Below are 27,434 nucleotides of genomic sequence, written 5' to 3'. Positions count from 1 at the left end.
CTAAAATGAGATCTAAGCATTTTACATTGATTTTCTTACTCGGCTAACTGCTCAAGGAAAGGCAGCACCGGAAACGGAGTCGGAACGCACAGCGCTGTCGTGCTTTGCGTGGTCACGTTTAGAAATACAGAACCTTCCAGCAAGCCTACCGCATGCTGCCTGCCTTTGCCTGGACTCAGTGAAAGTGACTCGTGCCACCTCAGGAGCCACAACACTCAGATGAGTGACACGCAACTTCCTCCGTAGCTTCCGACCCCCTCATGGAGGTCCCGGTGACAGGGCAAGGTTCAACCAAGTTCAGGGCGGACAGGTCACGCCCGAGTTTCCCAGGTGATTCTGACAGCCAGAAATCAGTCAGAAGCTGCGGCAATGACACACGTGCGGGCCGGCAGTTTGGGTCCCAGAGCCCAGCAGGCCCAGCACTCACGTTGGGAAAACATAACCTTTAAACCCTGGGCAGAAATGACACTGAAAAGCCACCGAGATTCTGACTTTTATTCTTAGGTCAGAACAGATAAAGTACAAGGAGAGGGAGCAGCGAAAAGGGTCTGTCCCACAATCCAGCTCCCACTGGTCCTCAGGCGAGGACACCGGGGCCAGAGGCGGGTCACGCGATCCGTGGCCGACCCTCAGAATCTCACTTGCGGCCGGAAGTGCATCTGCTTGGTGGCGTTGTTCTTCATCCCCGTCTTCAGCAGCCACTTGGATTTCATCCTCTGGACATACTGCATATCCCGCTCGCGCACAAGTGCCGCTCCTGTGGCGGCGAAAGGGACAAGCAGTGAGGCAAAGGTTTGTTGTTGGTGATCAGAAAAAACCCAATCTTTACAGAGAGCCTCAAGGCTGGTTGGGGGCGGGGGGGTCTCTGGGTTCTTAGATGTAAGAAAGAGCTGCTAACCTGACGTCTCCGGGGCACCGGCGTGGGGGCCATGTGCCCCCGGAACTGCGCACAACAGCCTGTACTAAAACACACTGCTCGGGGAGGAGCCTCACCTGGACGGGTCTATAAGCCCCAAAGGTAACTCTCCATTGATCAAAGGTGACAGTGAGAGGCGGAGACCATAAATTGAGTCAGACACTATAGCCCCTGACGAGAGCAAGACAAAGTCAGCGTCCGCTAGATTTAAGTGGTTTCTCAGCTCCTGGGCAGCCGGAGAAGGCAGCCACGTGGTTATATATAAACACAGCGGCACTGAACATGGATTTTATCTGTCCAGGCCTTTCCGTGACACCCGGAGGGGCTCTCCCTGTCTGCTTCACTGTCCTCTAGCAGACCCGCACTCTCCCCGAAGACCTCAGGACCGAGCTGCACCGAGCAGACACATCAGAACAGATGTAAATAATTTGATACTGATGAGGTTTCAGAGCTTAGCAATTTCAAGGGCCTGTTTTATTCCTCCAACTCTTATTACATTTCTACAGGAAAACTACAAGGAGTGACAGCCTTTATTATATCCATGTACTGGATCATACATGCATTAGAACAGTCAACCTGCACAACTCTGCCAGGCGGGTCCTATTATTATCTCAATCTTATAAATGAGGAAACAGAGGCTTAGGTGCCTTGAATTACTCACACTCGTCATTTAAGCACCACTTTGTGTATCAAGTCAGTCATGTCTGACCCCATAGCTCAAGCTATTTGCCACAAGGACACTAGTTAATTCCAACTGTTGCTGACAACTCGGTACTTATTTCTGCACTATCATCTATACGCCATTTTAGAAAATTACTGTGCCAGGAATATGAGGTTTGTAAGTAATGGAGCTTTGGGCTTATTGCCATAAATGTATCTAGTAGTAATGAAAGCCCCCAGGGCCAAGAAATTAAGTTTCCTCTAGGGAGGATCCCTAAGGACAACATAAATGGAAAGGACTTTGCCCAAACCCTGTCTTGTATTACGAGTTCCTGGGCTGGTCCACGGCTGTAGGTATCAACACACCTGTGCTGCCTGTCCATCCCAGGGCCCTGTACTGTTGCAGTATCCGGCCCACGGCCTTCCGATTCTTAGCAATGGCCACAGCTCTTGACAAGCCAAATCGCTGTTTGTAGTATCTCATCAACGAACGGTGACCCAGTCTGGCACCTGTTTTTCAAAAAAGCAAGATGGAAATGCTGAATTGGGTAATTTTTCAAGCTGCAGCTACAGAGCAAGGACTTTCCCAATCAGACTCTTAAGGGGATCTAGCTGGAAATTGGATATATGCCAGAAGAAACAGTGCTCTACCTGCTGAAAAGAAAAAAAAGATGAAGTAGCATAGTAAAAAATGAAACACAGAAAATCAAAACGCAGAGGGGTTTTTTAAAAAAGAGAATGGCAGTCACTGTTACATTAAATACTCAGAATCTTGTACTTACTTATATCCAATATGCCTCTCTAGAAATTCACACAGCAACACCGACTAATGTGGATAATAGGCCCAAGGAAGGAGATATTACCTGTTTTTTTGTTTTTGTTTTTATTTTTTTAAACACAAAGATAAAGTACACTATAACCCTGATGCTTAAAATCTAAAAGTCACAGTCTGGATCTAAGTAAAAAACCAACCCACCTTTCTTTTGCTTAAACTCTTTGCAGTGGTGGTTCTCATTCTTTCCTCCAGGGATCATTCTTTCCTCCAGGGACATTTGACACCGACTGGAGACATTTTTGGTACTACACCTGGAGGGGCACTACCAGCAAATAGTGGCTAGAGATCAAGGATATCACTAAACATCCTACAATGCACAGGACAGTCCTCCACAACAAAGAATTACCTGGCCTAAAAGGTCACTACACTGAGAAACCCTGCCCTGCTGTCTTCTACAGGATGGAGGTCACCTGGTTGAGCTAGAATTTTAAAGGATGATCAAGCTGAATTCCCTCTACAGCTTTTGCTTATCTAGAAGGATCTGGCAGAACTATGCAAGTCAATCATGCTTTCAGAAATGAATTACTACGGACTACCCAGCCCCTTACAGGCAGACTGTGCAGAGCCTCAGCTTTGCAGCAGGTGGAGGGGAAGCGGGCAGGTTTCAGCGACGACTGAACTCCAGGCTCTGTCAGAGCAGCGGCTCTCACCAGGCGCTCCTGGCACAGTGGTCTCAGCATTACCCGAGAGTAATCGAAATACAACACTAAATACGATTCTCTCACAAGAATATCAATCAAATACCTTCCCAGAGAGACATAAACATGTAGCCATTCAACAACAGCATCTACACACCGGGTGTGAAACAGCTATTTCCACTGAGCATGAGTACAGGAACTATGGCTAGACAGAACCACGTGTATGGCTTCTGGGAAGGTTTTACACTTACATATATAAAACCGTTTCTTTCAGAATCTTTTGTGTAGAAAGACCATAAACGGGAGACTATAAATACTGCAGATGTTTTGCTTCTAGGATCTAGACCTTTCATTTACAAGAAAAAAATTCTGTTATCAGGTTATTTTAGGACCTTATACCTGGGGCAAGCTACCCAGGAAATGGTTTGCTTGCTACACAGACATGGGAAAGGAATTACTTTCAGTTGACTGGTTTTTGTGACAGGATGTAAGAGACGACCAAAAAAACCCCCTTTCAATTCAAGGATGATTTGGTTTTTGGATACAATATGGATGAAACCTGTTTCCTTGAATCTGATTCTTCTGGCAGCGTAAGAGTTAACAAAGCTCCTAGACCACAAGAAATGAGTAAGCAGCAGCTGACAGATACAGACTCAAACTTAAATGAAGGCTGCTGTGGCAGGAAACCCTAGCACAGTTGGTATCATTTTCTATTTATAATAATAGGTCAGGATGCTCCAGGCTTGCAATGCTCAAAATCATTACATGATAATGCTGATCATTAGGACAAAGGAAACTGATGTATTTATAGTCTTAAGCAGCTTTGGACATATGTATTATTGAGGAAAATCCTTGAAAAGGTTTCATTACCCAATGTCAAGGTTTCTACAGCCAGCAAGGGAACTGAACACACAGACTGCTGAGAGCTACCTCTGCCCTGCCCTGTGTCAATGACAGTGAGCCCCTAACAGTAAGCCCCAAGAATAACATGCTTGCACAGCCCAACTTGAAGGCCCTCCTCAAGGAAAATTATTTTTAGAACACAATGTGACCGCCCAATAAATAACACATGGGGTATGTCTTAGTTATGTAGAGCCACAATCTGTCCATCTACCTTTCAACATAGCAATAACCACATGTGAAATGTTGGCTCCTTCTTAAAAACTGTCCACTCTTACCTAATAAACAGCCTTATAATCGAAGCTATTATGCAGTGGAAAAGCAATGATCTCCAACTGTAATTTTCCAAAGACTAATTATACATTCTCGTGGATCCACCACCAGTTCCATCCGGCTACTCAGCAGCTAACTGGATGTGTCTTTCACACCAACTTACTCCACAGGAGCTGCAGAGCACGAAAAGTGAACTCAAGGAACTGAGCCTTCAAAGGAAGGCTCACAGTGCCCTCTACCGGATGCTCTTTGTCACTGGCTCTGGGATCACCTATTTGATCTGAAATAACTAAATTTAACACATCACAACTATTGCTTTTGAAACCAGTTTGAAAGCAGACCCTACTAAGTGTGGTTGATTAAATGTCACCAAGCTCTCATGAGAATCCTTCTCAAATTAGTTTCATGCCGACATCGGTGCTAACACAGTCAAGGGACTGAGTATAACTGAAAAGGTTTCTGAAAGGTAAATTTGCTCAGAGCCGTAAGCAGGTGACTGAATACACCACTGTAAGACCACTCCATATTTACAGTGCTTATTCGTAGATCTCCCAAACTCCTGGTTCATTAGAAAACCTCCCAAACCAGTACTGAGACGTAAGAGAAAACCAATGACTAGAAATAATCATGTCTCATCATAATCAAGATTGACTGAAAGATGACTAGTTTTTCAGATAAGATGATAGAAGTATGGGTGATATAAAAAAAGAGGTATCAGTACAGCTGGAAGAAATGTCAGAACACTAGCAGTCTTTGATTCACGAAGAAAGCTATTTTCTGTTATTATTTAAACAAATTCTATAAAGGTTTCAGCAGTCAATCATCTGTGAAGACCCGTGAAGGTAGTGAATGAAGGTCGTGTACTTAGATATTATTAGTGGCTCTTAATCTTCTCCAGGTCAGAGGTGAAAAACTACAGCATTTCCCCCAGAAAAAATGTACTTACCCACACAGCCCAAAAAGGAAAAAAAATAATAAAAAAATAAAAATGCATGGCACACACAGGTGACTTTAAAGATTTATTTTTTCTTTTTGAGAGACAAACAGGGTGCATATGCACTCACGAGCAGGGGGAGGGACAGAGGCAGAGGCAGAAGCAAACACCCCACTGAGCAGGGAGTCCAATTTGGGGCTCTCAATCCCAGGACACGGAGACCATGACCCGAGCCAAAGGCAGACACTGAACTGAGGCACCCCACACAGCTGACTTTAATCACCATGGCCTCTCCCAGGAAAATGCACACACTCACAGAAAAAAAAAAAAGTGTATGGTGTATGGTCTGGTTAAGAACCTGTGGGGACGGGGCGCCTGGGTGGCTCAGTGGGTTAAGCCGCTGCCTTCGGCTCAGGTCATGATCTCAGGGTCCTGGGATCGAGTCCCGCATCGGGCTCTCTGCTCGGCAGGGAGCCTGCTTCCCTCTCTCTCTCTCTCTGCCTGCCTCTCTGCCTACTTGTGATCTCTCTCTCGCGCGCGCTGTCAAATAAATAAATAAAAAATCTTAAAAAAAAAAAAAAAAAAAAAAAGAACCTGTGGGGAAAGGTAGTATGTGGCTGCTGGTTAGGTCTTTCCTGAGTCTGTCTAAAAGTACAGTATTTCAGAGTAATACCAAACTCCTTACCATTCTTCACTACTTCCAAATCTAATATAAAAGAGTTGTCCTGAGGTTTATTATCTAATATTTTAAAATAATGTGACTCAGTAGGTGGACCAGCAGCAGTTAGCAAGGAAACCCAGGCTTTAAAAACCACGGAAATTAGACCTTCAAATTAGTCTCCTGCCACTTTCTCCTTCGACTGCATGAAGATGGAGAGACAAGCAAACTGCTCCCCAGTGCTTCAGGCCAATGATTCCAAGTCCCTGGGGCCCCTTCTTAGCGCACAGTGGTTTCTTCTGCTCTGCTCCTCCTAATCTGTGGCAGACCCAAGGGGATCAACCTTGCTTTCCTTTTAAAGTCACCTCCAACTTCTCAATCACTCAGTCAACACACATTTAGCTGGCTCTTGTGTGCCTGAGACCCTGTGCTGAGATGAAAGAAGCAATCTTTTTCTGAAAAGTAATGCGGGAAGACAGGCAAGCGAGCCAACTATTACAAAGGAGAGAAGGAGAGGAATGTTACCACAGATACTCAAGTGTCCCGGGAGCAGAGGAGACGCTCCACACTCAGGGGGGCAGGAGCTGAGTTGAAAAAGCTGATGGAAGAGTGAACCCAAGTCTTAAAAGAGGAGCAGCAGTAAGACAGAGAGGCACCAGCCATGCAAAGTGCCAGAGGAGGGAAACTGCCAGGGACAGGTAAAGGAATAGCAAGGTGGGGGGACGGTGGTGCGGGAGACAAGCTGCTGAAACTAACCTACCGGAAAAGCAATGGCTCCCCCTGGAGGAATTCCAGAGGAAAAAGACAAGAGACTGGCGTGTTTTAGGAAGAACACTCAGTGATGGAGGGGAAACGGGACTGGAGATGGACATATGTCGGTAATGGTGACACAGACAAGTGTTAAAGAGAAGACCAAAAAAATACGCAAAAGCTCAGGATTCGCACTTAGTAACTGTTCTGATGTGGAAGAGGAAGAGAGTATCCCAACAAGATGCCCATCTGGGGCCTTGGCTAATCTTAGAAAACTCAATAACCTGGGGCCCCTGGGTGGCTCAGAGGGTTAAGCCTCAGCCTTCAGCTCAGGTCATGGTCTCAGGGTCCTGGGATCGAGCCCCACATCAGGCTCTCTGCTGAGCGGGGAGCCTGCTTCCCCCTCTCTCCCTGCCTGTCTCTCTGCCTACTTATGATTTCTGTCAAACAAATAAATAAAATCTTAAAAAAAAAAAAGAAAACTCAATAATCCTAGGAAATCCTAGGAAAATGTGTTTTCTACATACACACGCAAAAACAAACAAACAAAACCTCCTAAGTTACAAAAGTTTTATGTTTAGATGAAAGGTTCTCCCCAATACACTGCATTTCTTAAATAGGTTATGCTCATTGTCGTGCACATTTTAGCACAGAACACGCTGAAGGCAATGCAAAGCTCTTTTCTGCCGTAATGTATTGGTATTGTCACCAGAGGAAGATTACAAGAGGTTTTCTGTGATATATTTAGGCCTGTTTTGCTACGTGTCTGGCACAGGTCACGCTACTGTGTCTGCTACCTTTATCGTCAATGTAAGGAGAATTTATCTTCAAGAGAGTTTCTGTCTGCCCTTTCCTTCTACTGTCATACTTTAAAGCTGCCCTTAGCCGTAAAAGGTAATTATTCCAAGTTAAAGAGGGCTGTCTGTATCTAAGCAGTGATATTCTACATGAAAAGCAGTAATATAAGACAGCTTCCTCGTAACAGTCATTTCCATGAGCAGGATAGCTACTCCCACCCCCAACATGGCTGCAAATCTCCAAAGGCAGGGTAGGGAAGTGGAGAAAAAGGATTCACTGACTATGCTCTTGGGTCAGTTATTCAACCTATCTAAGTTGCAGCTGACTCACAGGTCAAATAAGGACATGGAATCTAACCCACAGGCTTGTAAAGATAAAACAGTATACCCAGCTACCATGTTAACTGCTCAGTAAATATCACTTACTGTTAGGATCTTACTATCTTTACTGTTCCATTCCCTTTCCTTCTCATAGATGTCTTCTGTAGCTTCTCTCATTCTTATTAGCTCATCATAACACTGTAAACAATATGGGGTGCTTCTCATATTCATGTTTTTTCCCCCCACCTTATCATACCTGGGATAAATTCCCACATCAGTTAAATGTTCCCTAAAGTAGCAGGCATAATTCAAACTCCAAGCCACCCTACCATAATTAGAATACAGATAGGCAACCGCATACTGTCAAACAGATACTTCTGGGACAGACTACCAGCTGGAAGTCTGAGCAACATGAGGAAACAGGAATCAATGAGAAGAATAAGAGTAGGGCCATGCACGTGCACCCGAATGTTTATAGCAGCAATGTCCACAACAGCCAAACTATGGAAAGAATCAGATGTCCATCAACAGACAGTACATATATACAAGGGAATACTATGCAGCCATTAAAAGAAATGAAATCTTGCCATTTGCGACGATGTGGCTGGAACTAGAGGGTATTACGCTGAATGAAATAAGTCAATCAAAGACAAGTATCATATGACCTCTCTGATATGAGGAATTTGAAAGGAAGGGCAGGGGTTTATGGGGTAGGGAAGGAAAAAATGAAACAAGATGGGATTGAGAGGGAGACAAACCATAAGAGACTCTTAAGCTCACAAAACAAACTGAGGGTTGCTGGGGGGTGTGGTGGTAGGGGTAGGGTAGTCGGGTTACGGACACTGGGGAGGGTGTGTGCTATGGTGAGTGCCGTGAAGTGTGTAAGCCTGATGATTCACAGACCTGTACCCCTCGGGCAAATAATACGCTATATGTTAATAAAAATAATTAAAAAAAAAAAGAGTAGGGACATGATTTACAAAATCTAAACAAGGCAATAAAAATAATAAATAATAATAAAGAGCCAAACGGAAATGTCTATGTATTTGAAAGGAAATGACGGATAAAGCATTTGGAATCATAAGAGAAGTAAGCAAAGACACTGATTTAATTTCAACAGAACAGTTAACACAGAGCTAAGTGGCAACCTTCAGAGTTAACTGTGTATCTGGGAACATAAAATTTAAAGTTTAGCCACCTCCCTCAGAACGGAAGAAGACTGATAGAACACGCCTCTCTAATCATCTCACTGGCATTCAGCTATTTATCTTTGACAAATACACTTACCTGAAGGTAGAATCAGCTCCATGGTTTCATCATCATAGCCTAACAGCCTTTCCGAGCACAACTCGGTTTCATCAGGGCACTCCCCTTCCTTGTAATCCGGATAGCTACTCCTGTAACAGTGGCATGAAGAAAGGCATTAACAAAAAGACTAATACCTCAAATTTAACTAAAAGACAAACTGTATTTGCAGAATGGTAAACCCACTAGTTATCAAAAAACAGCTGCAGGGATGACAAGCTGAAAGGTTTAGACAAAGACCAACTTGGTAACACCCTCTGTAATAAAAATAAGCAAGTGACCTATAAATTCAGGATGCATCACAGACCTACGTGTAAAATGCGAAACTAGAAGAATGCCTAGAATATAACACGGGAGAAAATCTAGATGACTTGTGGGCTTGGTGAGGACTTTTTACATATACCACCAAAGGCACGATCCATGAAAGGAATAATTGATAAGCTGGACTTCATTAAAATGAAAACACTTTTGCTCTGGGAAGAACAATGTCAGAGAATTGAAACAGAAGCCATATTATTTCTCGGCCCTTGGCTAAGATCAAGTGTAAAACAGAAGCCATAGACTGGGAAAAAATATTTGCAGAAGGCACATCTGATAAAGGACCATTTTCAAAATACACAAAAACTCTTAAAACTCAGTAAGAATATAAACCAGATCTTAAAATGGGGCAAAGACCTTACTGGGCACCTCACTAAGATATACAGATTGTAAATAAACATGTAAAAAGATGCTTCATATCATGTCATCAGGAAAATGCAAAATCAAATGTGATAACACCACATACTTATTAAAATGGTCAATATGCAGGGCGCCTGGGTGGCTCAGTAGATTAAGCCGCTGCCTTAGGCTCAGGTCATGATCTCAAGGACCTGGGATCGAGCCCCACATCGGGCTCTCTGCTCAGCAGGGAGCCTCCTTCCTCCTCTCTCTCTGCCTGCCTCTCTGCCTACTTGTGATCTCTCTCTCTGTCAAATAAATAAATAAAATCTTAAAATGGCCAACATGCATTTTGGTGGATGGTGCAGGCATTTTGCAAGACAGATGGGCCACAAAACAGTACAAGTGTTTTGCAAGACAGCTGGGCATTCTTGAAAACCAAACATACTTTTATCACAGGATACAGCAATTGGGTTGTTCGGTATTCATCTAAAGAAGCTAAAAACATGTCAACACAAAAACCTGCACACTTTATCCATAAACCTGCATAAACCTGCAGCTTTATCCATAACTGCCAATCCTGGAAGCCACCAAAACATCCTTCAGGAGGTGAGTGGGTCAACTGTGGTGTATCTGGACAATGAAACAGAATTCAGTACTCAAAAGAAATGAACCATCAAGCCATGATAAGACACGGAAAAAACTTCAATGCCTATTAGTAAGTGAAAGAAGCCAGTCTGAAAAGACAAGGAGAGAAGAACAGGTGGACTCCATACGACTTTCAGGGCAGTGACACTACTCTGTATGAGACTGTAACGGTAGACACGTCATTATGCATTTGTCCAAACCTACTAAATGCGCAACGCTAACAGTGAACCCTAACAAACCATGCACTTGGTGATAATGGGGTGTTAATCCAAGTTCATCGATTCCAACAAATATACCACTAGTGAGGGATGTCCATAATGAGGGAGGTCATGCAAGTATGGATGTGGGAGACATGGGAAATCTCTGTAACCTGCTCAAATTTGCTGTTAACATAAAATTGTGCTTTAAAAAAAGGAAAAAGACTGAGCAAATGACCTATAACTAAACTCTTTCACCTATTTGTTTCTCCCTAAGAGGGTTGCCAGGTAGGAAGTGGAGGAGAATGTGGAGCTGGAAATGCAGCACTCCTCAATTTAACCATTCTAAAAACAAGTTCTAGAACAGTGCCGTCCAACAGAATTCTGTGATCATAGAAACTTTCTATGCTTGTGTGTCCAATAGAGGAGCTACTAGTCATATGTGCTTTTAAGCACTGAGCTCTGAAATTTAGGTAATACCACTAAAGTGCTGAATTTTTAAATTTTAAACTTAATTTCTAGCTAACTTACATAGCCGCATGAATACACCAAGCATTTGCCATGTTGGACAGTGCAATTCTAGTAGAATCTCTATGTTCCTAGAAATGTTCTCAATGCTACACAGAAAATAACTGGAGAATTACACATTGAAATGTTAACAGTAAGACAGATAACCCAATCCCAGCAAAGAAACAGACAAAAGTGATCAAACACTTCACAAGAGATATCCAAATGACCAATTACATAAAAATGTTTTCAACTACATTAATTATCATGAGGGAAATGCAAATTAAAGCCACAACCCAGACACCAAAATGGCTGAAACGAAAAACTTTTCCTCATTGCAAAAGAAGAATGAGAAATCAGGAGGAACATGCAAAAGGATTTAAAAGACTAGGACTTTTCTGAACACATGAATCTGGAGATTATGCATACTTGGCATAGTAATTACACAAATGCTTGTGTGCTACACAAATATATACTTTTGACCTGTGCTAGGTCGAAGATATCACGATACTAGGAGTTAGCTGTTCAAAAGTGCCTGGCACAGATTCCTTGCATCATGGACGAATTATCCAACTTTCTAGTTAAGGGTGAACCACCTATGGGATAACGTCACCATCAAATGCCTGGGACTGGCTGAGATCAGCAACCACCTCAATTCCCTTGGGAGACAGCTTGTGATTCAAGGACTCTTAGGGAAACCAAGACATGAAATCTAATTTCCTCCCTCTGTTCACAAGGTTAGGCAAAGCTGAGCGCCTAACCATTTAAACCACAAAAAAAGAAACACAAGTTTTGAAGTCAGACAAACTTCAGTGTGGCCCTGAGACTGTCTCTTTATCATATCTTTTATTAAATGTGTGTGCTCAACTCCCATAGTCTGTTTCTTATCCACAAAATGAGAGGGAACAATTACCCACACAGAAGTGTTACAAAAGTTATAAAGCATATATTGTACTGTGCTGGACACGTGTCAGGCTGCCTACATCTAGTAGCAATTCAATGCAAATATTCTGACCTCGCTTTGCTTCACATTACAAACTACAGACTTACCTAAAGTCATAGAAATCTGCAAATTCCAAAGCAGCATCGCCATCTGCGAAGAGCTTACAGTGGCTTTTGTCATTCATGTGTGCCTGTACGGCTTCCGTGGAGTAGAAGGATTTCCCTTTCTCATTGCACCACAAGCAAATCTTCCCAACACCAACTTTCTCTCCTGAAAAAATAATTCGAGGACAAAAAGTAATCTGCAGCCAGATTAAAGCTCACAATCACCACAATTCAAAAAACATGCATTAAGTTTTTGATCTTTACAAAATAAGCACATAATTAAATCAAAGATTGACGGGAAATGAAAAACGAATGTTCCCTTAAAACTTGTCCCCAGTAATGTGGTATTTCCTCATTAAAAGGAAAACTATTGTACTTACCCAAATATCTAATCAGCCCCTTAAGATCTGAAAGATATTCTATATCAGGAATAAAGAAGCTGTGGACTTTAGTCATATGAGCCACATTCTTCACAAGAGAGCTTGAATGATGGGGACAAAATAAGCAGTCTGTTATGGGGATGGCACCAATTAAGGGGCCTCTCCCAGCCTCCTCCCCCTCTGCATCCGGTTCCTCTGCTTGGTCCACGGTGTCAGCATCCTCATATTCCAGCTCCTCTTCAGAATTAATATCTTCCCACTCTTCAAGCCAGAGATTTGAAAAACAGTTAGTTTAAGAGAGTGGTAACTGCAACTGAAGAAACTGCAGATTCACAAACAGGAGATGGTACAGTCTTTTATCTAGGGGGACAGAATGCCAGTTACATCTAAAGACAAACCCTCTTTTAAGATCTCAATTTTAGCTGGTCCATTTACACAGACGAGTTTGTACCGCTCAAAGTTTCCTGATTCTTCCTTTTCCTGCATACAGTAAACTTGAGGGAGTCTTGGCCTTTCCTAAGCCTATATGAACACAGTCAGTATAACTGGATGTAGGAAGAAGGTAGGAAAGAATAAATAGCTCATAAAATCAAGGAGGCTCAGTTGCTGGCTCCAGCTCCACATTTCAGGTCAGCTGGCTCATTCTGAAGCCGTCACTTAGTGTTTTAACCAATTAAAGTAAGTGCAAAGCCGTGGAAACTAGAAACTCAGCAGAATCACAAATCCTACGTAGGTCGGTGTGAGCGGTAACATGTACTCTCCCATGTGTATGTCAAAGGCCTTCTCTTTCAAAACAGAAAACAGATTCCTTCTGTAACTATAAGAAAGAACCTATTCCTCCCCGCCCTCGCCCCACGTTGGGTTTTGGGCCCTGGATCTACAACAGTTAACTAAGCAGACAAAATTCCCCGTGGGAACGAGGGCCAGACTAGTCACTTCAGAAAGTACCGAAAACGGCCCGCACTCGCCATCTTCACTTAAAAACGGGCGCCTCCTCCCCTCCAACTTCGAGTACACATCTGGAACCTAAGGGGAGGCCATTACCTTCTTCATCCAGGTCCTCCTCACTCTCCTCCTCCTCCTGCTGCTGCTGCTTTGTAAACTTCTTCGCCTGCTGCTCAAACCACTGGAGCCGGGGAGGCTTCTCGGCCGGGTCCCGCTCGTGAGCCCCACGTCCCGCACGAGCCAGCGCCGCGGGACTCCTGGGTGACTCCTCCTCCGGCGCCGCGGGGGCCTTCTTGGGCGACAGGGACGGCTGGGCCTTGATGGCCTGCTGGATGGCCGCGTTCATGGCATCCTTGTCCACGCTGTCCACGCCCAGCCCTTTCTCCAAGTTCTTTTCGTTCATCATCTCCACTCTCCGATTCACGGCGCGCACGGCCTTCTTCTCCAGCTCCACGTGCCGCCGGGACTTGAGGTGGTTTTCGTAGGCGTTGAAAGAAGCAAACTTCTTACTGCAGACGGTGCAGTAGGTGGCCGTGCCCTTGCTCTCCTGCTCCGTCACGGCCCGCTGAGCCCGCACCCGCTCCTGGAAACCCTCGGCCGTGACCGGGGCCATGTCGGCCACCTTGCGCTTCAGGTTGTAGCGGTGCCAATCCGTCTTGTAGTGGGCCCGCTGCACGTCCGCGTCGCCGAACGCCACCCGGCAGGTAATGCAAGTGTACGTCGCCATCGCCAGGGCCGAAATAAGAGGCGGCCGGGGCAAAATTCTAGCGACGACAGTCTTAACGCCACCAGAAGCTCAAACTTCTACTCGCCTCAAAGCCCAACAAAAATCACACCGGACGCCGCCTTCCAGGCTGGATCTGCGAGAACTTCCGGCACACTAGGGAAGTTATGCTCAGCTGGACAGGAAGTCCCGCCTCTCGATCTGTGGCGGCTTCCCCCGCCGGTCCCGGAAGGCCGAGGAAGGCCTGTGGCTAACCAGGCCCCGCCCAGTCGGCCTGAAGTGGGTGTTGACTGAGCTGTGCTGAGGTGGGTGTTGATCAGAGGGGGCATGAGATGGGCGTTGACTGGGTCAGCCCGAGGCGGGTGTTGATTGGACCAGCCTAAGGGGGGTGTTGACCGGACCAGCCTGAGGTGGGTTTTGATTGGACCAGCCGGAGGAGGGTGTTGATTGGGTCCTTGGGGGAAGGTGTTGCTTGGCGCAGCGCCCGCCAGGTTACTGCCCCAGGTGGTTTTGCGGAGTGGGGTGACGCGTGGAAGGGGACGGCTCCGCGGGAGAAGGAGGCCCCGGAGGAGGGATCCGGTGACCAGGCGATGGTCGGGGCCTCTCCGAGAACCTAGCCCTGAGCTCCGGCAGCCTCGTGAACGGGTGTGGCGAGAGCCAGGGCCGGCCGGAGTCGCGGGGAAGAGGGGCCTCGGGCGGGGCGCGGCGGGAATTCGCAGGAAGGCCGGCGAGGCCGGGCCAGAGCCTCGGTCTCTGCGGGGCAGCCCTTCCAGCGGGGGGCGCACGCGACACGCTTGGATGAAAAGTTGGCGGCCGGGAGTCCGGCCACGCCGCTGGCCGGAGACAGTAATCCGGGCCCCAGAGCTTCTTCTCAGTCGCGCAGCAGCCCCGTTTTCAAAAACGCAAGAAGAAAGAGGGAAGACACATGTTTTATCCAACCCAACGTATACAGATACTGTCATTGGAACGTATCAGTCCAGAAGATAATGAGAAATTTTTCGCTCGCGTGTTGGTACCTGATCTTGGGACTTCGGTGTGTGTCACGCGAGAAGCGCACATTTCCGGTGCGCGGTCGACTACGTGGTGGAGGAAGCGTGAGTGTTGGATTTCAGGCAGCGCTTGGGCTCATCTGCACGGCCTAGCCCAACCTGTCAACCCCGGTCAGGAATCGAACTTCGCGTGCCTAGAATCCAAGCGGCCCGTAGCACCCAAGAACACAGAGGCTTTTTTTTTAAAATATGTAGGTCAAGTCCCGTTGCTCTTGTTGTTCACAAGCCTCCAGTGGCTTCCCCAGATCCGCCTTAATTCTTTTGGTCTGAATGTGTGTGTCTCCCCCCCGCCTTCAGTCATCTGTTAAAAACCCAATGCGCACGTGGGGCGTGTGGGAGGCGGTTAGGGCTGAAGACAGGGATCCCATGGTGAGATTAGCGCTCTTCTAAAAGAGGATGCCCCCCGCCCAGCGGAGGTTATAATGAGAAGTCTGTGCGTAGGAGGAGGGGCCCTCACCAGGGCATGCTGGCGCGCTGACCTTGGCCTTCCAGCCTCCAGAAGTGTGAGACATTATTTTGTTGCTTATAAGCCACCCGGTCTGTGGTATTTTGTTCAAGCAGCAGGAACAGACAGAGATACTTATTCTTCATCGTAGAAGGTTCTGAATGATCAGCCTTCACCCCTACACCTACCTGTGATCTCCTGCCACACCCCTTCCCCAGTCTGCTCACCCAACTTCAGTCACATTTTTGTCACATTTCAGACCCTTTTGATTCCTTTAAACAAGGCCAAGGAAGCATCTGTCGTTGCTAGTTAAGTCTTAGAAATCTTCCTCTGTTTGAAACTTCTTTTGCTGGCTTGCTCCCTTACTTTTAAGATTTCTGCCCAAATCCCATTATAAGAAGGGCCTATAATTATATCAAAAATAATATCAAAATTATATTATATCATAATATAAAATTATATCAAAAATAATTATATTTTTTATAAGAGGTATGGCCCTCTTATCAAAAATACTGCCTACATCCAACTCTTAAATCTTTACTAGGCATAACTTTGCTCTATTGCTCCATATCACATTACCCCCAAATCTAGCCGCATAAAACAAGAAGCGTGGAGTATCTCACTTCCGCTGAGTCAGGAATTTGAGTGGCTCAGTGTCTCAAGAAGTTGCAGTAACACGAGGACCAGGACTCAAGTCGTGTGAAGGTTCGACTGGCTAGAGGATCGTTTGGAAGATGGCTCACTGACATGCTCATGGCAAGAGATTTGGTTCCTCACCAAGTGGGCTGTTCCATAGAGCCACGTAATTGTCCTCAGAACATGGCAGTTGGCTTTCCCAGAAGGAGCAAAGTGAAAGCCACTGTGTCTTTTATGACCTAGCCATGGAAGTCACAGTCATTTCTACAATGTGCTGTTATGTATAAGGGTCAGACCTATTTAATGTGGGAGGGGACTACATAGGGGCATGAGTTGGGTGTCTGAGGAACATTATGGGAGATTGGCTACCGCTAGCATTTGTTGTTTGTCACTGATGTCCCAGTTTTAACCCTTGAAGTCCTGTATCCCAGGAAACCCAGCCACCCTGGGCAAATCAGATTCCTTTCATTGTTCTGTACTCCAGTGCAGGACATTGCTGGCACATAAATCAGTCAGTATTTGAAAAGAATTTTTTACTGCAGAAGTTGTCCGATGATGATTTTTATTCCAGAAAATTTAGTTTTGAGGTGACCAGAATCCAAAATAGCTAAGCCCTCTGCAGAAATACCCACTTTAAGAAATGTACCTACTACTAGTCATCAGTGGGGATAAGCAAAAACAATGTATATTTTCAAGCGTCTCTAAAAAGTAAAACAAAAGATGGCTATATAAAGAAATTTTGGTTTTACTTTTTTCTTATTCTTTTATGGTATTTTTAGCATCTGTTCATTCTTCGTGGCTATTTCCTCCCTACCTCCTTCAATCCATTTTCATGACCCTCCCATGTTGGCATCTTTGAACCCTTCAAAGTTCAAAACTCTCTTTACTTTTCCTCTTCCCAGGGCCACTGTTTCCTCCATACTTTCCAGTGTACTGCTCTTCCTCTTAGTCTTCTAAATAGCCTTCTTCTGTCTTCTTGGTCTGCACTACATTATGTACAGATCATCAGGTTAATTTTCCTAAGCCATTTTTCCTCATAGGTCACTCTTTATGTTCAAGAATGGTTGTCTGTTGCCCAGAGAATGCCAAGTTGAAAGTCCTTTGCCTAGCTTTCAGTATCTCCCATTACCTCTTCCCCATACTACCAATCTCCAATATGTGTGTTCTTTCCACACCACCAAGCAATTCTCAGACACCAGCTGGGAGTCCTACAAGTCAGCTCAACTCTAACACTGTCTACCTGGAGACAGCGTCAGATCCCACAGGGTAAGGGCTCTGTCCCACAAGATTGACCCCAGTTCAGATGCCAAGAGCAGGTCCAGGTTGTTTCCTGTGCTTCTGACCAACTGACTATAAGCTGGTCAACCCCCTCTGGTTTGATTTATTTGCTAGAGTAGCTCATGGAACTCAGGAAAACTATTTATTTACTATTTATTATTTATTTATTTACTAGATTATTTACTGGTTTATTACAAATGATATTAAAGGATACAGATGAGCAGCCAGAGAAAGAGATACTAGGGTGAGGCCCAGAAGGGCCCTAAACACAGGAGCTTCTGTCCCCATGGAGTTTGGGGGTTCACCACCCACCTGGCACAGGGAATTGTTCTGATTGACTCACCTAAAAGCTCTCCGAACCCCATCCTTTTGAGGTTTTATGGTAGTTTCATTGCATAGGCATGATTGATTAAATCTTTGATGATTGAACTCAACCTCCAGCTCCTTTCTCCTCTCCAGAGGTGTGAGGGGATAGGACTGAAAACTGCAACCCTCTAATCACATGGTTGGTTCTCATGGCAGCCAGCTCTCATCAGTAGGTCATCTACGGGCTTTCCAAAAGTCACTTTATTAACATAACCCAGAGCACTGTTATCCTCTCAACACTTTTTTTGTGAGCTCTGTGCCAGGAATGGACAAAGACCAAGTGTATTTTTATTACAAATTGTAACATCACACTATCCTTTGAAATATTCTATTAGCTCTAAATTAAGACATCCCTACCCTCAAGGAATTTCTTATAATTTGATAGGGATGGTAAGAAATACACAACAAACACATTAAAGACTGGGTCACGTACAACAAAATATAAAGACATAGTGGGCATTTAGAATAGAGAAATATTATCCAAGTAGATCAGAAAAGTTTTCATTAAGGAGCTGGGTGGTGGTGAAAGAGGGAGAAGAGGGCAGACTTTTATCTGCAAGTGAAGGAGGGAGGTAGAAGGTAGAAGACATACGGGGGAGTGAGGAAACTAAGGGGCAGATTTAGGAAGAAAAGTCTAGTTTGTGGTGAAGCATAGGATACAAGTAAAGACGAAATAAGATGAGAGGATTAAGGTATTGGGTAAAGGGTTGAAGTACTTTGTTGTTCATTCTTCATTTGGTAAACAGTAGAAACTCAAAAAAGAGTTTCAGTTTATGTGGGCATAAGGAATAGAAGTGGTCCTTGAGATCCAGCAGCAATCCGGAATGGACAGGAAAAAAAGGAGCATGTCTGTAGCCAATAACTCCTTGGTGAATGCAAGATGACTGACCAAGGGACCTTGTGCTAAACTTCTCTGCATTACATTCAGAGTATGATCTCAATGTGTCTGATCTCTGCTGGCAATGCTGTACACATTTTTTCTTACCAAGTGAATCATTTTACTGAGGAATTGACACTGAGACTGCCCATGTAAAAAAATTTAGATTTGAAAATATTAAAAATTGATTTCTTTTCTGGATATGGTGACATAGCCCTTAAGGTAGTTCGCATGATTTTCAAACTACTGAAGTTATGTTACACACTGTAAAAGTGATAGTCTCCATGAAGATATGGTTCCTTTTCTATCCTGAAAGATGTTGGGATGTTGATTTTTGATTACTAGAAAATTTAAGAGGAAATCAGCTCATCCTCAAGTCAGTTGAGAGACTGGTATTGATATACAACAGTCTCTTGTGGCAGGCTTACTACTTTTTACACACCGTATTGCAGTAGCAACATGGTTTTTAAAAGGAAAACTTAAAAGGGTTGGTTGGGATTAACTTTTGGGTGGTAATAAAGAATATAAAAACATTTATTAAATGGTTTACAACTTCTATGAATCCTGTGTTCATAAAAAAAGTCCAGTAAAGAATACGATTTTCAATAAACAATTTTAAAACATGTTACTACCTCTTGGTCTTTGGGCATCTAGATATGCAGAGTTTTCTGTTCTTAAATTAAGAAAGAATTGAGATATTCTCAAAGAATTGAGAAAACCTGGCTTCACAGCATTGAAAATAGAACAGATTGGCCTGTTTCTGGATTCTCTGAAAAAAAGAAAAATAAAATAAATTCAGTCTTTAACATTTAGTAAAATTCTGAACTATTTAAAATTATGGTCATTCTTAATATATTTAAAAAACAAAAAGAGATAATGTGACATACTGGAAAGAGAATAGGTTTCGGGACAAACTGGCTTTCCCCCTTACTCGCTATGTGACTGTGCATAATTTATTTAACCCCGTCCTTCTGAAAAGCAGTCTTACTACTACTTAATTGTAGGGTCAGGAGAATTACATATGATTCTACTGTAAATTTTTTTGATGTATTAGATTAATGGTTGGCAAACTTTTTCTATAAAGAGCAAGATATTAAATATTTTAGGCCTTAAAGGCTTATGGTCTCCACAACCATTCAACTTTTTCACATAAAAACAGCCATAGACAGTACATAAATGAGTGTGGCTATGTTCTACCAAACCTTTCTTTATGGGTGAATTTTGAATTTCATATATTTTACACGTGTTGTGAACTATTCTGATTTTTTTCCAACTAGTTAAAAATTTTAGAAAATCGTTCTTAGCTGCTATTCCATACAGAGTGCAGGCCAGATTTGGCCCATAGGCCATAGTTTGCCAACTACAGTCTTAGACGTTTAATTACACACTCTGAGGTGCAGGTGCTATAATTAACGTCACAGGTGAAGGACACAGGTCCAGATTTTATGTGATTAACTTGCAGTCTTCCAGCCAGTGTTAGATCCATTAAAAATGGCTAGTGTAGAACCTCACACAGGGTCCAGAGTCAACTTAAAAAATAGATATTTTTGCAACACTTTCATCTTTTTATTCCACAGCATTATTGGGTTATGAAACCAATATAACGCTAGTTCCACTGAAGTAACTTTAGAGTTTTCTTATAAGCAGGTACTTTTTGATTAACTTTGTTTTAATGTTTGAAAAGATGTCTTAGCTGAAACACAGATGGGGGGAAAGATCACTGTCTTGGCTATGTATAGCCTTTTTCCTCCTGAAAGTGCTTCAGACACTTTTTTTCCATTCTCTCTAAAAACATCCCTGTGTGAGAGAATAATTAGCTTCCTAATTTTATGTTTGGGGAAACTGAAGTGATAGGCTTGGGGATGTTATGTGACTGTAACATTGTATCTTAGGGGACCATAATACTAACACCAGCACTAGAACTCATGTTTATGACATCCCATCCTAACTTAAATGCTGCAGTGGAAGTGGGGGAATACACAAAAATATAGTTCTGAGACTTTCTAACTTCACCATGATACGAATGACCTGGGACAACGGTCGTTTAAGAAGGGTTTTCAGAATAATTTCCTATCTTGTAACTAACATAGCTGGAGCAGTGCAAAGAACTACATCAACCTAAATTATAAACAGAAAAGGAAAATGCTTATTTTCTTCTCAAATATAAGAATTTGCTTACATTTGCTTCTTGCCTAAAATCAGTAGTATACTGGATTTTACTATTTTTTAGAGGAAAAAAGTTGCACTTATTTCAAATACAAAAGATGCCTAAATGTGCTGAAGATGTTTGCCAATTGCAAAGCCTTATAAATATTTGTTTTCCTAATATTCTACGCATGGGGCTGGTTTTTAAAAAATGACTTTTGAAGATTTTTAGGGTAAGAAAAAAGCAATAATGATTCAGAATGAAAACATAAACGCCGTTTTAAGCCTGGATTGACCTTCCAAAGCAAGCTTGAACTTCTTGAGCTCTGTTTTATTGTTCCAGGTCAAAATGCATGATCAGTATATGCTGTTCCCCTTGTCTTGTTTCGCTCAGCATTTTCTATAGGAAGAGAGCAAAATATTTTCTACCTCCTTTACAATTAAAAAAATCCATGTTTCACACTTTAATGAATGCATAAATTCTCATGGGATGAAGAGTCCCTCCTCTGTACTGGATAAGTCATCGGGGTTTATTGTTACTGTATCTTAAAACCAGAAATAGGATTAAATACAGTACATCCACCAACACACATTCACACACACACACACACACACACACACACACACACACACACCCCATCCTCAGCATCCCTGTTTGCCTGACTTGAGTACTGTTATTGCATAATGTAATCTGTAATGACGTACGTTCTTGAATAAATATTGAAGTACATGTGTGGTTATAATGCTACTATCCATAGAGAGCTCGTATGTCTTCTCCATAGTGCAGTAACACATTTTCTACCCTAACAACCTTGCCATCCCCAAACCACTTTTAATGTATAGTTTATATTATCTGATACTAGTTTTCTTGTTCGTATCACCCACCCTTTCATCTTTTTGTAAGCTTGTCCAGTGAATTTTAACACATTCTTTAGTTACTAGGATCAACTTCTTGTTTTCCCCTCAATGAAAAAAATTGAAATGACCTGTAAACTTTTTGACTTCATGGCCAAGAACATTTTTTAAATGCAGAAATATACACATTAAAAAAAAAAATCCTGGCGACAACTGTTTTATAAATATGTGACTGTATTTTTCTTTATGTCCAGAAACTTGTATTGAACAGGATTCGGGTATATTCCTCCCTAACCCACACAGTTCGTAGATCTAACACCAGGTTTTTGTACCAAAATGGGCAAGATAATGAAGGCACAGGCTCACTTTGTATCAATAAAGGACATCAAACAGTCATGAGGCACTAATGACATAGAAGCATAGTCAATCACAAAAAGCAAGTGTTCAAAGTCCTCAATAACGTTTCTCCCTTTAAACATTTGGCAAAATTCAGTCTAGATATTTTAATACCTCAGAAAGAAAAAATAAATAAGAGATGCTACATTAAAACATCAGATTACCTATAGTCTTTAGAAATACAAGGAAAGGAATAAAATGAAGGGAAGGGACCACAGATTTCCTATATTCTTGGATTATCCTTCCTTTCTGAGGGTCTCAGATGTCTGCACGCATCTGTAGAAATGCCAGCTGTACCTGAAGATTGAAGGGATTGTTGGTAGTTGGCTGACATGGTCCCTCAACACTATTAAGTTTCTATCACAAAAACACAATTAGCTTGATTTCTGCTAAATCCTTTGTTAAAAGCCTAAGTCAAATTTGGTTATTTGAAAGTGATCTAAAAAGTTTAAAATAAAGGAAAAATACGTTCTAACTTCCCAGTAGAAACAGATTACATATTTCGACTTCAGTAGCAAATAAATACACCTTAAAGCCAAGCAAATTTCTCTCCTGTTGGAGATTATACAGACTACGAAAACAGTTACTGTTTCTCTACTGCTGATGACAACATCACTCCTAGAACATACCAGGAACTAGTTTCACAACTTGAAGAGACTTTTGCATGACATAATATGAAAGACGAGGGTTTAACTTAGGTCTGAGCAGGCAGAAGAGAGCCAACTTTGCAACATCTCTATTACAAATATAGGACAATTGAACAACAAACACAGCCCAGTCTCTGTTTACATCAAAAACCACTGTCTATTTGATATAGAATTACTTGCTTTCTATGGGTTGATACCACCCATTGCCAAGACCAGAGCTGGCAGTCCATGGAGCATGCCATTTACTATAGGTAAGCCTAAGTCTATAACTGCAGAAATAACATGGAAATGTATCAGCTTATCCAAAGTAGTTAAATATATTTTTAAAATTTTTCCTAGGAAATTAATTTTGATAATATTTCCCAAGTCCTTCAACTAAAGATACTTTTATAATTTGGTTTTTTTTTACATCAGAATCACCAACATTTTTTAACTGTTTCCAAGTATCAGTAACAAAGGAGCCGATACTGCTTATATTCACAACTAATTGTTAATATTTCAGTGAGTTACAATAAACTGGTTTTGCATGCTTGAAAAATTAATTGTAAAGAAAAAATAAGAATACTTATAGGAGGATCGCAATAATTTGTTTTTGCATTAAAAACCTCTAATATTCATCTCCGACAACACGGTATGTATATTTATGCATATAAAGTTCATTTCCATGCTTATTACATAAAAATAACTATAGGAAATATTAGTATCAGCTGATAGATATCCAATTAACTCACTGCAGAAGGGAAAATAAGAAAAAAATCTGAAGTAATCAGTAAAGCGCACAGTTCAAAAAAATTTTTTTTCCTTTTCTTCTTCTTTTTTTTTTTTTTTTGCTTGTTTGAAATTTTTTGGTAGTTTCATCTGTGCTGTGTTGAACAAGTTGATTCCCAGACTAATGGCCTCCAAGTAGATTTGAAAGGAAGCCGGAAGACTTCTTATTTTGCTGTGATTCTGCTTCTTGGTCTTGTGAAAGTCCCAATTCACTCTCAATTTGATCAAGCTCTGACTGGTCAAGTAGTTCAAAGTCATCCCCTTCTTCAGTGTCTGTGTCGTCAGCCAGGCTGGGGGCAGCCTGAGAAAGTGCTTGCTGCGCGCCCTCTAACTGCTCTTTGATGGCTGCTGTCACCGCGGCCGTAATGGCGTCCCCAGCCAGGTTGCGCATCAAGTGAAAGGTTTGGTCACTGCTCAAAGGAAGGGTGAGACCAGCTGCTGACTGCCTCTCTCTGCTCGCTCTGAGACCGCTGTTCACCTGCTCCTTTTTTCTCCTTTGCTCAGTGGGCAAGCCAAGGCTGAATTCATCTTCATCATTTGTTCCCGTGCCGTTTTCTACAGATGGAAAATCGGAAAGGTCTCGAGAGAAAACTTCTTCGCTGGGTCGGTCAAGATCTGTGGAATGTGTAACACAAGTGCATGCTTGAGCACCACGATGAATTTGAATCAAAAGAACTACCTAAACGATAATCTAATTTTATTTTATTTTTATTTTTTAAGAGATTTTATTTATTTATTTGACACAGAGAGCACGAGCAGGGGGAGCACCAGAGGGAGAGGGAGAAGCAGGCTCCCCACTGAGCAGGGATCCCAGTGCGGGGATCGATTTACTGACTGAGTCACCCACATGCCCCAACGATAATCGGATTTTAATCCGAACCCTCCAGGCAAAATTGACATTGATCTAGCCTCCTGGTTCAGCTTAAATCAACTTAACCACATACCAGATCCCTTTCAAATCTGGGACACTACCACTCTACAAATACACAAATACCGCATGTACCTGCTACTTTAGTTTTCCTCTTAAGTACCAAAGACTTTCTGTAATGACTTAATATTCAACCTAACGTTAGCTTGAGGCTTGACTTGTTTTTTTTAAGTTGTTATTTAAATCCTAGCGAATTAACACACAGTGTATTAATTTCAGGTATATAATATAGTAAAAACAGTTCCATACAACACCAGTGCGCTCCTTTTTTTTTTTTTTTAAGAAGATTTTATTTCTTTCTTTGACAGAGAGATCACAAGTAGGCAGAGAGGCCGGCAGAGAGAGAAGAGGAAGCAGGCTCCCCGTGGAGCAGAGAGCCCGATGTGGGACTCGATCCCAGGACCCTGAGATCATGACCCGAGCGGAAGGCAGAGGTTTTAACCCACTGAGCCACCCAGGCTCCCCGCAAGGTCTCTCCTTAATCCCTATCACCTATTCGGACCCCAACCACCTCCCCTCCCATGGGTCTGCCACTATTTTAAAGAGTCTGTTTCTTGGTTTGCCTCTCTCTTTTCCCTTTGCTTGTCTTGTTTCTTAAATTCCACATAGGAATGAAATCATATGGTGTTTCTCTTCCTCTGACTTATTTTGCTTGGCCTAATACTCTCTAGTTCCCTCCACATCATTGCAAATGACAAGATTTCACTCTTTTTATGGCTGACTAATATTCCATTGTATAAGTGTACTGAAGTTTAAATGTTCATTATAAACAAAAGTTTCATCCTCCCCAGGGAGGGTGTTAACTTTAAGCCAATGTGGGTATGCATGATCACAGACTTAAAAAAAAAAAAATTTCAACTGGAGGTTTTCATGGTTTCATGGAGGTTTCTGGTAAAACAAATGGTGAGTATTATCCTGCCTCAGCATTATTTATCCATGGAGATCTGTTTGCCAGCATCTGTAACTCATGCTAGTTTAAAGCAATGCACTAAAAGAAAGTATTGCTCCTTCTCCCCCATATTCAGCTTAAGAGCTTATGGAAGCATTTGGCTTTCCATAAATATCACTGAAAATGGCCATGTCCTGTTTACCAAACTTGTGTCCAGAATACATACAGGAATACTTTTAGATTTGGGACATTTGAAAACAATGTCAGGTTAGTAGGTAGACAGCGATTTTATTGCTTTTCACTTTCCATAGAAAATTTTTCAGTATAACAGTTAACTCTTTACAACAGTGACTTGAAGTCTTCAATTTAATTAAAGCCTTCTATGTGGGTTGGGTTATTGCTGCCCCTTTTGTTGTGTAATGCTTAAGAACAAAGGGTTTGCTATCTTTATCTTGATGTTGGGCTTGTACAGTTGGAGTGTTTTTTTGAAGTAGGCTCCAAGCCCAAGGTGGGGCTTGAACTCACGAGCCCTTGATCAAGAGTCACAGGCTCCACCAACGGAGCCATCATGAATGTTCTATGAATGTTGCCCCATGAATATTCTAACACACTTTAAAGGTGAGGAAATTGAGGTCCACAGAAATCATGTTACCTGTTCAAGGTCACACAGTTATCTAATGACAAAAGCAAGACTACACTTGGGTGTCCCCATATCCAGGCCTGTCTTTTTTCAAACATTGCACAGCCTCTCTCCTTCCTCTAGGAAAAGAAAGTGTGTTCTCGCTTTTAAAAACACATAAAAACAATTCATAATCTTCCATTATAATCTCATATTTTCAGTATATGGCTAAAATGACTTGAAATAGTCCAATGACACTAGCAAATGTTAAGTTACTGCGCAAGACTGTCTATTTCAAATTGTATTTATCCTAATTATGAAAAAAAGGAAGTTTTTTTTTAAACTAACTTTGAAGAAAAACATGAGTGGAGTCAGCTTTAGGCTTGAGCTGGTCTCTGCACGTCAGTTGTTTTTCATAAGGACTAGCCGTGGGCGTGTGGATGAGCATCTCTACTGCTCCTTCCATCGTTGCCAGAAGCAATGGATATTTGCCAGCAGACATTTCAGAAACTGTTTTCACTGTCAATTATTTGTTATTAAAACAAAGGCAGATTAGTACTTGACTGGCTTAGATCTTTTTCTCATACCTTTACAAAAGTAATAGCTTGGGGCACCTGGGTGGCTCAGTGGGTTAAGCCGCTGCCTTTGGCTCAGGTCATGATCTCAGGGTCCTGGGATCGAGCCCCACATCGGGTTCTCCACTCAGCGGGGAGCCTGCTTCCCCCTCTCTCTCTGCCTGCTTCTCTGCCTACTTGTGATCTCTCTCTCTCTCTCTCTGTGTCAAATAAATAAATAAAACCTTAAAAAAAAAACAAAAAAGTAATAGCTTTTGAGATAGGATTCATATATCATAAAATCTGCCCTTTTATAGTGTACAACTCAGTGGTTTTTAGGACAGTCACAAAGTCTTACAACCACCGCCAATATCTAATTTCATCATGACAAAAACTCATACTAATGACCAGTCACTCACCACCATTCCTCTTCCCCCAGCCCCAAGCAGCCACTAATCTACTTTCTGTCCAAATGGATTTGCCTCTTCTGGCGTTTCATATAAATGGCCTGATACAATGTGTGGACTTGTGTGTTTGGCTTCTTTCACTCGGCATAATGTTGTCAAGGTTCATCTGAGTCATGTCACGTATCTTTTCTATGTGGTCATAATACATACGTCAGAAGAAGAGTACGTAGAAGTGTGAACATACCGTCCGAAGTGTCTGTCTGTGGAGTGTATCCTTCTGACAGGTTGAAGGTCCCATTGTCAGTCCAGGAGACCTCGGATACGTCCGTGTCAGACACAGACAACTCTTTGGCCGCCACCGTGAGGCTGATCTGTGTTAGCATAGAGAGCAGTGACACGTTTGAAACTTCTGACAGAAATCTTTTTGAACACTCCATTCGAACCCCCCAAATATCAGGATAATAAAAACCAGATGAGTAATTC

The 27,434-nt window shown here is 42.6% G+C and overlaps 2 protein-coding genes across 6 annotated transcripts in view; both read right to left on the bottom strand.

The window, feature by feature from the left end:
• Positions 1-475: 475 nt before the first annotated feature.
• Positions 476-14,245, bottom strand: ZNF622 (zinc finger protein 622). Its single transcript, XM_046000700.1, has 6 exons — positions 13,468-14,245; positions 12,424-12,684; positions 12,047-12,209; positions 8,970-9,079; positions 1,943-2,086; positions 476-757 (listed from the first exon to the last, which is right to left on the bottom strand). The coding sequence occupies exons 1-6, from the start codon at positions 14,093-14,095 to the stop codon at positions 630-632; spliced, it is 1,434 nt and encodes a 477-aa protein (XP_045856656.1). The 5' UTR covers positions 14,096-14,245; the 3' UTR covers positions 476-629.
• Positions 14,246-23,403: 9,158 nt separating this feature from the next.
• RETREG1 (reticulophagy regulator 1) overlaps positions 23,404-27,434 on the bottom strand; it is a 121,948-nt gene continuing 117,917 nt past the window's right edge. For all 5 annotated transcript variants that reach the window (XM_045999502.1, XM_045999505.1, XM_045999503.1 and 2 more), the window contains 2 exons: positions 27,196-27,322; positions 23,404-24,169 (listed from right to left, as the gene is read on the bottom strand). In XM_045999502.1, the coding sequence (XP_045855458.1) occupies positions 23,676-24,169; positions 27,196-27,322 (621 nt within the window). In that variant the 3' untranslated portion in view covers positions 23,404-23,675. The remainder of the gene's footprint in view (positions 24,170-27,195; positions 27,323-27,434) is intronic.

This window comes from Meles meles, chromosome 3 (genome assembly GCF_922984935.1).
Source record: "Meles meles chromosome 3, mMelMel3.1 paternal haplotype, whole genome shotgun sequence".
Lineage (NCBI taxonomy): Eukaryota > Metazoa > Chordata > Mammalia > Carnivora > Mustelidae > Meles > Meles meles.
The sequence above is the reverse complement of the archived record's forward strand: the minus strand, read 5'-3'. Positions and strand labels throughout refer to the sequence as shown.

Excerpts from the sequence above, each read along its gene's own strand:
- ZNF622 (XM_046000700.1), bottom strand. The coding sequence starts at position 14,095 with ATGGCGACGTACACTTGCATTACCTGCCGGGTGGCGTTCGGCGACGCG. Across the intron at positions 9,080-12,046 it reads GCAGATTTCTATGACTTTAG|GAGTAGCTATCCGGATTACA; the intron begins GTAAGTCTGTAG and ends CCACTGTTACAG. Across the intron at positions 2,087-8,969 it reads GGAGCTGATTCTACCTTCAG|GTGCCAGACTGGGTCACCGT; the intron begins GTAAGTGTATTT and ends TTTGAAAAACAG.